The following is a 12,632-nucleotide window of genomic DNA, read 5'->3' as shown; positions in this document are numbered from 1 at the left end:
ATTTAGTGGAATTCAGCCATGAATATGAAAATCCACCTTTTTTTTTCTGAAAAAAACTAGGAATAAAGGAGAAAAAGAACCACAAAATTTGTAAAGCAACTTCTCCCGATTACAGGAATACCTCATATGTGGTTGTAAACTGCTGATTGGACCCACAGCAGGGATCAGAAGGGAAACAACACCATTTGGATTTTGGAGCACAGATTTTTCTGGACTGATTTTCGGTGCCATGTCGCGTTTGCAACGTCCTGTAGATACCAAAACCGTGGAAACCCCCAAAAGTGACCCCATTTTGGAAACCACACCCCTCAAGGAATTTATCGAGGGGTATAGTGAGCATTTTGACCCCAGTGGACTTTAGTGGAATTAGGCCGTGAAAATGAAAAAACAAATTTTTTTCTAATAAAACCTTGAAATGTTTTATTTTTTACAAAGCATAAAGGAGAAAAAGCACCCCAACATTTGAAAAGCTATTTTTCCCGATTACGGCAATACCCCATAAGTGATCATAAACTGCTGCTTGGACAAAGGCAGGGGTCAAAAGGGAAGGAGAGCCATTTGGAGCTCAAATTTAGCTGGAATGGTTTTCAGGTGCCATGTCACATTTGCCAAGTGCCTGCGGGACCAAAACAGTAGGAACCCCCCAAAAGTGACTCCATTTTGGAAACTACACCCCTTAAAGAATCTATCTAGGGGTATAGTAATCATTTAGACCCCACTGGTCTTTTGCTAAATTTATTGGAATTAAGTAAAAATGAATATCAGCGTTTTTTCCACTAATAAGTTGCATTTTTTCATTTTCACAAGGAAGAGGAAAAAGTACCCCAACATTTATAAAGCAATTTCTCCCGAGTATGGCAATATCCCATATGTGAAAATAAACTGTTGTTTGGACACACAACAGGGCTCAAAGGCAGGAGCGCTACTTGGCATGCAGATTTTGCTGGCTTGGTTTTTGGGCGCAATGTCACATTTGCACAGTAGAAGCCCCCAAGAAGTGACCCCATTTTGGAAACGACACCCTTCAAGGCATTTAACGTTTGCCTGGACATATGACAGAGCTCAGAAGTGAAGAGCAACATGCGCATTTGAGGTCTATTTTGGTGATTTTCACAGCATTGACCCACAATTGCAGGGCTCTGAGGTCAAATAGCAAAACAAACCCCCAAGTAGTGACCCCTATTTTGGAAACGACACCCCTTGAGGTATTTTTAGGGGTTTGGTGAGCATTTTGCCCCCACAGGTGTTTTTGCATCAGTAATTAATGCGCAGCGGATGGTGCAAAGTGAAAATTGCAATTTTCCGCTGATATGCAATTTTAGTGCGAAATATGTTGTGCCCGGTTTGTGCCACCGAAGACACATCTCGTAAACTAAGCTCGTTCCCCCTGGTATGGCGATGCCACATATGTGGATGTAAACTGCTGTTTGGGCACGCTGTAGGGTTCAGAAGAGAGGGAGCGCCATTTGGAGCGCAGATTTTGCTCAGGCAGTTCTGTTTGGGGGTTTGATGGTATTTCAGTTTATAATGTAGGGCATATGTAATCTGTGCGGAGTACTTCAGGGCATAATAAGAGGGTATAATAATGCGGTAAATAAATAATATTTCATAGATATGTGGCCGGTGTCGCACTGATAAATGCGGCCAGATCTTATCCGCTTTTGGACACTCTGCACATTACGTGTCGCTATATTCTGAGATCCAGAACTTTTTTATTTATCAGTCAAAAAAGCTGTGCAAGGGCTTGTTTTTTGCGGGACGGGTTGTAGTTTTGATTGGTACCATTTTGGGGTACATGCGACTTCATGATCACTTTTTATTCCATGTTTTGTGAGGGGTGGTGATAAAAAAAAAATAGTGCATGGTGTATTTTGTTTTTGGTTTTTTTGCGTCGTGCACCGTGCGGGAAAAATAATATTATGGTTTTATAGTTTGGGTCGTTACGGACGTGTTGATACAAAATATGTGCACCGTTTTTAACATTTTCACTTTTTTCCAATAATAAAAGCCTTATTATAGGAAAAAAGCCAGTGTTTGTTTTTATTAACTTGAAACTTGTATTTTTACACTTATGAAACTTTTTTTCAACTTTTTTTTTTGTCCCACTAGGGGACTTGAGGTCCTGCACCTTTGATCTTTACTCTAATGCATTGCACTACCCACGTAGTGCAATGCATTAGAGCTGTCAGTCATTCACTGACAGCAAGCCTATTAGGTCCTGTCTGTGGGCGGGGCTTAAAAGGGCTATCGTACGTGGCAGACCAGGAGGCCATTATTAGGCCTCCGGTTGCCATAATAGCGATCGGATTCGTCACGTTAACATTGTGTCGATCGCTACAAACCACTAAGATGCCACGATCGCGGCATCTGAGGGGTTAATGGCAGGGATCTGAGCTAGCTCCGTTCCCTGCCGTTACAGCACGGTGTCAGCTGTAACATACAGCTGACACCAACTGCTGATGTCGCAGGCTCAGCTACTGAGCCTGCGCCATCTTGAAATTGCGGCCGGACGCCTTATAGGCCCCGCCTCTGGGCGGGACCTAGCAGGCTTCCATACTTGGCAGACGGGAGGCCATGGTTAGGCTTCCGGTCTGCCGGAGCAATCATCGGAACCCCGCAATTTCATTTCGGATTTGAGGGCTGCATCTAAGGGGTTAATCGGCCGGATCGGAGGTGTCTGAAGAAGTGTCTGCCGAAAAAGTGCCCTGTTAATGCTGTGACGTAATAGTCCGTCAGTTTGCGTTAACAGGACAACTCCTGTGACGGACTATTACGTCAAATAGCGGGAAGGGGTTAAAGACTTCATTGAACAGATGAAGATTCAGCTTTGACAACAGTTAAATTCAATGAGGCAGATTTATTTAGAATGGTGTTTCAGACGCCATAGTAAAAGACGCCTAATTTTTTTTGAGGAGGTGCGCGCCTCTTAATAAATTAGACGCATTTCTGGCCTCCCGCGCATCAGGAAAGAGCTAGAGTAGATTTCCGCTATAATTTATGCCAGTTTCTGTCTTAAATTATAATGTAATTATTGGACTGAAAGGAGCCAGGCACCCTCTAAGCCCTGCCCACTTTTATAAAAAAAAAAAACTGCCCTCTTATTGTGGAATTAAACAATGACAGTGAAACAATCCCACCATGCAGCACCATAAATCTTCCAGTGTTGGGCTATAAAAAAAACCATAACATTTTAACAATCAATTCTGCTAAATTATAACTTCAGCCTGGTCAGATTTATTTGAGGTCACATAAAATATCTGGATCGGAAGGTTGTATTTTAATAAGTAAGCATGTTTAGTAACATGTATTGCTAGCAGAACTTGAACCATAAGCCAAGCTCAAGTGGCAATACTTTAAAATATAACAATTAAATTCAGGTTTAAATATAAGTTTATGGTTGAAAATAAAACAAGCCACGAATATCACATTTCCAAACCCCTAGCAGCAGTAACAGCCTCCCCCATCAGCATTCAACTCACCATACGAGTCAGAAAACTAATAAATCAGGGTGCCAGAACAAACAGACATGAGGCATCAGAAGCAGGAAGGAACCGGGAACCCGGCTGACTACAATAAACAAATGACACCATACTTTCTAAACGTCACCACCAGCTCCACGCTTTTACAGTATTCTCTACTGGTTTCAGCACTTTTTCTAACTGGCCTTTGTTTAGCTGCTCGATTTTAGCTTTTTCAATAAGAGGATAAAAGCAAAACCAGTACAAAGAATCAAACAGAAAATCTAGTAAGTGAAATTCCAAGGCGATCCTTTTTAGAATCGGGGCTTTGACTTTAACGGTTAATTGCTTAATATAAACAAGCATCTAACGTCAGTCCAAAATCACCAAGCAACATTTAAAATTAATGTCATTTTTACATCCAACAGTCTGTGCCAACTTAATAAAAGCGGATTGTCGACTAAAAAAAAAACAAACTTCTGACATATCAGAGATTTTCATCGGTGGAGGCCTAGGTGCGGAGACCCTCACCAATCACTAGAGCAGAGGGACATAACACCCATCCAAGCATTTCTGCCCTTTTATCCAAGTAATCTCTAAATCCTAACTTTTGATATGTGTAGATACACGTTACTGACAAGGGAATGGAAACAACCAGGTGCCAATTTCCACAAGGGATAACAGAATAAGGTGCTCCAATGTAATTTCATGGGGAATGCAACCATTTACTAAAAAAAGACAGGAAAGCTGACAAGTCCCCTTTAAAGTATAAAATGTAAAGGCTGGAAATAGTTCAAGTTTTGCATTAGCAGCTACAAATTCTAAAATGATTACGTTTCTCAGGTACCCTTCTATTTTTTTATCACAGTGCTTCAAACATCCCTAAACACATGAGTTATCAGGTGGATTCCCTCAAAATCCCCATTGTAGCCTTAAAAATGTGAGAGCAGAAGGTTCCTGTTTAGGCTGCCGTTATTCTGCCGGTTTATGATTTATCAGTAAAATTTTAAAAAAAGTGCTTACTTGAATATAACTAATGATGAAATCCAATCAAAGTGATACTTGATTTATTTTCGTGTCCATGCGTGGTATGTCCCATTTAAATTGGTCTACAGTACATGCCCATGGAGCTACAAAGGACTACTGAGGACCAGTCACTAGGTCACATAGTCTAAACGGTTTACGTGGCCTAAATCCTGCTGTCCCAGTAATTCCAGCATGATTTTTATTTTGTTCCTGGGCCCCCCGTTCCTGAGATAAGGCCCCCTGTTGTGTTGGCACCCTCTACATTAATTTCCTGTAGTTAGCCAACAGGGCGCGAACTACACCGATTACCTCGCGGTGACGCTAGCATCACAGCCAATCAGCGTGAGGCAGCTTTAGACACATCAGAGGCTGTGAAGCTGGCTCCACCTCAGGAGAATCAGCATAATTCACACCCTGTTGGCGAACTATAGGAAATTAGCATATAGGGTGCAAACACAAAGGGGGGGGGGCGCGTTGTTATAGGAATAAAAATGTTACCGGATTTAGTGACCGGTCTTTAAGTTGTGGGACTGTGCCATCATTAACGGCAAGTCAAGAAAATCTTTAGAAAAATAAAAACTTACCAGAGCAGACTTCCCGACACCGCCGGACCCAAGGACAACCAGTTTGTACTCACGCATGGTGCAGGCTTTGACTCAACAATTCCACACCTATAAAAAAAGAACGTATTATTAAATAATGTTTCTATTGTGCAAGTGCTACAGAAACATAACTAACTTTGTGGCACACAAAGAACAATAACACACAGGTAGCCGCAGATGGAGCCTGTATTCTGCAATTCCCGGCAGGTTTATAATCCGATCTTTCCTGCTTGTGAAGGAAGAGATTTTGAGATTATTATACAGCAACTGCCAATAAACCAGTTACCTAATACAATCTTTAAAGTATCTCCAAGAATTGTTTTCAGTATGGGCGCATGCAGTGACACTATGGTCTGTTTAGATATCTCAGAAATAAAAACATAAAAAGCTAAAAAGGGTTAAAGAGGACATGTCACTACTAGGTCCTACAAAGCGAATTATTAGACTCACGTAATTCCCGCTGTGTTGGAGTCCAGCGGTGGTGGTTCCTTACTTCTGCGTCCCCCCGTTGTGGAGATATCGCCCCCTCTTTATTTATTAAACAATATGTAAATTAACCAACTGGCTAACCAAGTGAGTTTGGCTGCCAGCGATTCTCAATGGGCGGAGCTATCAACGTGATGCTGTTTCCTCCAGACATTCCTAGGCCAGCGTGATCGCGTGAGTCTCGCGTGATAGGTCAGCGTCAGAGGCTCTTTGCTAGCTCCGCCCATTGAGCATCGCAGGCGGCCAAACCCACTTGGCTAGCCAGTAGTTCATTTACATATTGATGGGATGCAGAAGTAAGGAACAAACTCTGCTGGACTCAGACACAGCGGCAATTACATGATCACTAATAACTCACTTTGTAGGAGATAGTGACCGGTCCTCTAAAAAGATAAATATAATAAGTATCTCATCTGTGTTTCTGCATTTCTAAAATGAACCTACAAAAAGATTTTTTGCAGGATATATGAGGAGCTTTAATACAGCTTAGGTCCCGTTCGTGTGCTGTGCATGGAAATCACGCACAGCACACGGACCCATTGATTTTAATGGGGCCGTTCACACATGCAGGATTTTTCACGCAGCTGGAGTCTGCTGTGTGACACTCCCTGCATGTTCTATATTGGTGCGTTTTCACGCACCTAAGCGCCCATCGAAGTCAATCGGTGCGTTGAAACCACGCGCAGCACACAGATGCACTTCCGTGTGCTGTGTGATTTTCGCTTTGTGAGTGCGTGAAAAACACATGCCACTTGCAAAGCACAGATGCAATAATGCAAGCGGATTTAAGTGTTTTTTTACGCACGTAAATCTGTCACGCTCGTGTGAATGTAGCCTTAGAGTAGGACACATCTGCTGGGTGACACTAAAGGCCCTACCGGTTTCCACTATACAAAAAAGGTATAGATTGCAGACTGCAGGATATACAAACTACTGTAGACTTAGAAAACATAGGTGCACATAGCATATTCCATACAACTGGTATACTCATTTTAATATACCAGACACTGAATTCAGGTGTCACACTGGCTATGGTTCATGGCAGATCAGAAAGGCCTTTCACGTGAACATATTAGCACACTGAGCCATACAGGTCATTTTATTCATGGAGTGTGTCCGTTGTGAGAAAAGGACAGCATGTTCTTTTCTGGTCTGTTTGCGGGCTATACTGGCCTATTAAAATCTGGGTTGGGTGGGTTTATTAAAAAAAATAAAAAAATAAAAACGGATGACATTTGTTTTTCACGATCACGGATCAGTTGCTAGGAGAAAAAAGTTAAACCAGGAAGAGTTTGCAAAAGAAAAAAAACCGGCCACGAAAAACTGATGCCATACGGAAACGGACATTCAAATGGTTGAAAAATGGTCCGTTATTTATGCAGACGCAAATCGGACAAGCTTATGTGATAAGACCTGACCCTGCTACTTGTATACAATGTGAACAGAACTGTACAAGAAAGTATTAAGAAGGTTTCTGGGTATCAGGTAGGGTTAAGCTGGCCATAAATATTAAACAGCTGTCGGTTGAAAACATCTCACAAAAGTGAAGCTAAATATGTACATTTATTTAAAGAGGCTCTGTCACCAGATTTTGCAACCCCTATCTGCTATTGCAGCAGATAGGCGCTGCAATGTAGATTACAGTAACGTTTTTATTTTAAAAAAACGAGCATTTTTGGCCAAGTTATGACCATTTTTGTAGTTATGCAAATGAGGCTTGCAAAAGTCCAAGTGGGTGTGTTTAAAAGTAAAAGTCCAAGTGGGCGTGTATTATGTGCGTACATCGGGGCGTTTTTAATACTTTTACTAGCTGGGCGCTGTGAAGAGAAGTAACATCCTCTTCTCTTCAGAACGCCCAGCTTCTGACAGTGCAGATCTGTGACGTCACTCACAGGTCCTGCATCGTGACGGCCACATCGGCACCAGAGGCTACAGTTGATTCTGCAGCAGCAACAGCGTTTGCAGGTAAGTCGATCTTACCTGCAAACGCTGATGCTGCTGCAGAATCAACTGTAGCCTCTGCTGCCGATGTGGCCGTCACGATGCAGGACCTGTGAGTGACGTCACAGATCTGCACTGTCAGAAGCTGGGCGTTCTGAAGAGAAGAGGATGTTACTTCTCTTCACAGCGCCCAGCTAGTAAAAGTATTAAAAACGCCCCGATGTACGCACCTAATGCACGCCCACTTGGACTTTTACTTTTAAACACACCCACTTGGACTTTTGCAAGCCTCATTTGCATAATTACAAAAATGGTCATAACTTGGCCAAAAATGCTCGTTTTTTAAAAATAAAAACGTTACTGTAATCTACATTGCAGCGCCTATCTGCTGCAATAGCAGATAGGGGTTGCAAAATCTGGTGACAGAGCCTCTTTAAATTTGGAGAGATGCAAAATCTGCTTCCAGTCACGTCTGGCAGTGACTTACATCCCCCTGTACAACAAATGATCGGGCATGTTGAAATCCAACATGCCAAAACCTTCTAAGCGCTGATGTCTGCCTGTAGGGGGAACAGTCGTAAAGGCGAGTTAGGCCAACTTTGATCTAATGTGGAAGTCCAGCATGGGTGTAAAGTTTCATTACAGTAGCTGAGTGGTTAGCACGGCTTCCAATAAGCACTGGGACCAGGGTAATATCTGAATGAATTCTAAAGGGCCTTTTATACCGGCCGATGCAGTGAGCGCAGATCAACGAGACATTGATCGGAGCTCGTTTGCTCCTATCACACGGAGCTATGGATGGGGACGAGCGGTCATTACTCCGATCGCTCGTCCCCATATGTTATGTCGGCAGCGCGTCTTGCGGTTTACACAGGAAGATGTGCTGCCGACAATGATGATATTTAACTTATTTAAAACGATACGACCTGCAGATGATCGTTCCCACTTACACAGGGCAATTATTGGGAATGAGCATTCTATGAACGCTTGTCTGCCCGATAATCGTCCAGTGTGAAACCCCCTTAACCTCTTAGTGACCACCAAAACGCCTTTTCACGGCGGTCACTAAGGGGCCTTAGGCTAGGCTGCCACCTTTTCACAGCGGCCCAGCCTAAGCCCTGCATGGGTGTCCCATGCAGGCTCGAGCCGGGACTCGGCTGTCTGATGACAGCCGGGCTCCTGCTCCACCGGCCACGATCGAAGCTTACTTCAATCGTGGCCGTTTAACCCATTAAATGCCGCAGTCATTACTGACCACAGCATTTAAATCATTTGCAGAGGGAATGAGCTCCCTCTGTCACCCATCGGTGGCACGCAAATGAAATTGCGGGCCTCCGATGGGGTGTCATGGCAGCCAGGGGCCTGATAAAGGCCCCCAGGTCTGCCCTGGGCATATGCCTCAAAGCGTAAACCTGTCCGGCACGTCCTGACAGGCAATAATGCTTTGGTATACTAAGTATACAAAAGCATTAGATCAGCGATCTGAAGATCGCATAGTAGAGTCCCCAAGTGGGACTAAAAAAAAAAAAAAGTAATAAATGTGAAAAAAAGATAAATAAGAATTACAAAAAAATAAAAGCATTTTTTTCCATAAAAAGTGGTTTTATTTAGTAAAAGTGTAAAAAATAAATAAAACTACACATATATGGTATCGCCTCGACCGTAATGACCCAATCAATAAAGTTAATGTAATTTAAACTGCAAGGTGAACACTGTAAAAAAAACGCAAAAAACAATGGCGAAAATGTATATTTTTTCCATTGCCCCCAAAAAAGTCAATCAATAAGTCCCACATACTCCAAAACAGTACCAAATCAAAACTACATCTCGTCCCTCAAAAAATAGGCCCCAAAAATCACTAAATTGACATAAAAAAATTACGACTCTTGGAAAGAGACGATGCAGAAATACATACTTTTAGTTCAGAAGTGTTTTTATTGTGCAAAAGCGGTAAAATATAAAAAACCTCTACATATGTGGTATCGTTGTAATCATACCAATCCATAGAATAAAGGTAGCGTGTTATTTACATCGCACAGTGAACAGCGTCAATTTAAAACACAGAACTATGGCGGAATTTCAGGGTTTTTTTCTATACCGTCCCAAAAAAAGTTAATAAAAGTTAATAGAAAAATTATATCTACCCCAAATAGGTGCCATTAAAAATGTACAACTAATACAGCAAAAAACAAGTCCTCATGAAGCGATGTTGACAGAAGAATAAAAAAAGTTCCAGGTCTTTGAATGAGACTATGGAAAAACTAAAAAAAAAAAAATAGCTTGGTCATTAGGGCCTAAAATAGGCTGGTCACTAAGGGGTTAAGAATTCACACCATATTTACATAGGTTTCTTTTTAATGGATTTGTAATGAATAGGGCTTAGCAGGTTAAGGTATGCGAGATAGTGGAAGTTTGATTGTGAGTCCCACTTTGGATCGGGACCGGTACGTGGCTAAATTCAGTGTTGAAAATTAACCACATTATAAGTGCCTTATCTCCTACATAAGGAGATCGGCGCTGTAATGTAGGTGACAGCAGTACTTTTTATTTAGAAAACGATCTCTTTTTAGCTTTATGCTAATTAGTTTCTTAATACCCAAGTGGGCGTGTATTTACTTTAGACCAAGTGGGTGTTATGGAAAGAAGCGTATGACGCTGACCAATCAGCGTCATACACTTCTCTCCATTCATTTACACAGCACATAACGACAGCTTGATGTGTATTCAGAATCCTGACACTTCTGAATCTTTTCTGTGAGATTTCCAGCAAGGCAAGCATAATCTGGCGAGATTACACTGTAAACTGTAATTTAAAACGAGATTGCATTTGCCTTGCTGGAAATCTCACAGAAAAGATTCAGACGTGTCCGGATTCTGAATAGAAATCACGTCCAGGCTGGTAGTGATGTATATTCATTATCAGGACACTACAGTAATGTTATAGTGTGTTTATGTGGCTGCACATAGCGATATAGCTATATCACTAGTGCAGTGTAAATGAATGGAGGGAAGTGTATGACGCTGATTGGTCACTGATTGGTCTAAAGTAAAAACACGCCCAGTTGGGCATTAAGAAACTCATTAGCATAAAGCTAAAAAATCGCTCATAAAGTGGTAAAAATAGATAGTTTTTCTAAATAAAAAGCACTGCTATCGCCTACATTATAGCGCCGATCTCCTTATGTAGGAGATGGGGCACTTATAATGTGGTGACAGAGCCTCTTTAAGTATACATAATAAATACCAATGAGACTGTACATAGGAGTAATTCTCATATTGCTATGTACACCTTTTGAAAAAAATTTAACTACACCTTGCACGAATCACACATTTTCAAAATTATTTTTACTTTGAGATACAGCTGCTTTGCATTCTGTATACAAATCTATGTAATAGGGATGTCACGATACCAGAATTTGGACTTCGATACCGATACTTTGTGTAGTATGCGATACTCGATACCAAGACGATACTTTGGCCACAAAAACAAAAAAAACAAGTTCTTCCTTTTTCTGATGTGAGGCTCGTGGTGTGATGAATTTTGAACCTTCATGTGCCTCACATTAATAGTAATTAACCCCATCATGTTCATAATGGACAACATTGGGTTAATGTGTAAGGTACATGTTGGGGTTAACTACTATTAAGGTGAGGCACATGGAGATTAAAAATTCATAACACCTTGTGCCTCACATTAAGTGAAAGAAAGCAGTTTTTATTTTTATAACAGCGTAAACATCATAAATGACGCTATAAATTTGATATTACGGTCGAGACGATACCGAATAGGCGTATATTTTATGTATTGAGACTTATTTGAATGTGTTTATTGTAAAATATGTGTGTATTTTTTTTTAAATTTAGCATTCATTTTATTAACTTTTTTAATTTTGAAACTTTAACATACTGGCATATATCTATATGCAAGTACATTAGCGTGTGTACTGATACGTATAGGTATGTCCTAAAAACGACCTGTGTACTAAGTATGCCCTAACAGGAAATTCCTTCAATGGACCCTGGGCTGTCTGCCCATATATGTTATGTCCCTCGATCGCGTCACAGGGATTCCCTGTGATGCATTAAAAGGGCACCCCCCCCATCTCATTTTCCCCTTGAATGCTGCCGTCAGCTTCGTTCGCAGCATTCAGACGAATAGCGGCGGAGGTCAGAGGTTTCTCGGATCTCTGCCGTTAGAGCGGGGCTGCGGCTGTGTAATACAGCCATTTTCCTGCTCCTGACGACAAGTGCGCGATCAGAGTGAGGTGATGTGGCCGGCACTGCACTAATGATCGGCGGTGCAGGCACAGAGGACAGAACATGGGTGTTTTGCAGTGCGCCCGCCATGATCTGTCTTCAGTGCCGACGCTCATTAGTGCAGCGCTGGCCGCATCACCTCATGATGTTCGCGTACGCACTTGTCAGGACTCCGTAGCGGGGCAATGGCTGTAGTCCAGTCGCAGCCCCGCTGACTAAATTCATGTGTTACTATAGTTAGCTGTGCAGCCGCACAGCTTAGTATCAAAATACATGAATTAACGGTATTGAACCGTTTGAGGGTGCACTGTATCAAAACAGTATCGAAGTTTCGATGCATCGGGCAACTCTACTATGTAATTGATCACATCTAAGTTATGAACTTAGATGTGATCAGTAACAGCTCGATCCTGCGTCTGTGCCGCTGACCTCACGGATACAGGTTCAGTGCTAGATACAGCTGCTCTGTATACAGAATATAAAGCAGCTGTATCTCAAAGTAAAAATTATTTTTAATAAAGAGTAATTACAAAGTTACACACTGGCACGTTATATCTGGAATAGCAGGAAGGTCCGTAAAACCAAAAGATAAAAGGCATCCGCAAATCCATTAAACCATGTAAAGCAAAAAAAAAAACAGGACACAATTTTCCATATTTAACACCAGCTAAAATCTGTAAAAGCCAGAGAGAAAAATAAAAAACACTCAGTCATTAGATTGGGAGAACAAAATGCGTGTTAAGCAATAGGACAGCAAAATTACTGAAAGTAGCATTTGATAGACTGCAGATGAATCAGCTAAGTTGACAGGAAAAACTATCACATATCTCCTAGATTTTAAAATAGAATTTTACCTTTCGAC

At 41.6% G+C, this 12,632-nt stretch overlaps 1 protein-coding gene across 1 annotated transcript in view; it reads right to left on the bottom strand.

The window, feature by feature from the left end:
- RAP1B (RAP1B, member of RAS oncogene family) overlaps positions 1-12,632 on the bottom strand; it is a 56,366-nt gene that overhangs the window by 19,273 nt on the left and 24,461 nt on the right. The window contains exon 2 of the mRNA XM_075856923.1: positions 5,069-5,155. Within this exon, the coding sequence (XP_075713038.1) occupies positions 5,069-5,125 (57 nt within the window). The 5' untranslated portion in view covers positions 5,126-5,155. The remainder of the gene's footprint in view (positions 1-5,068; positions 5,156-12,632) is intronic.

This window comes from Rhinoderma darwinii, chromosome 3 (assembly GCF_050947455.1).
Source record: "Rhinoderma darwinii isolate aRhiDar2 chromosome 3, aRhiDar2.hap1, whole genome shotgun sequence".
Classification (NCBI taxonomy): Eukaryota; Metazoa; Chordata; class Amphibia; order Anura; family Rhinodermatidae; genus Rhinoderma; species Rhinoderma darwinii.
This window is presented reverse-complemented; position numbering and strand designations above follow the sequence as displayed.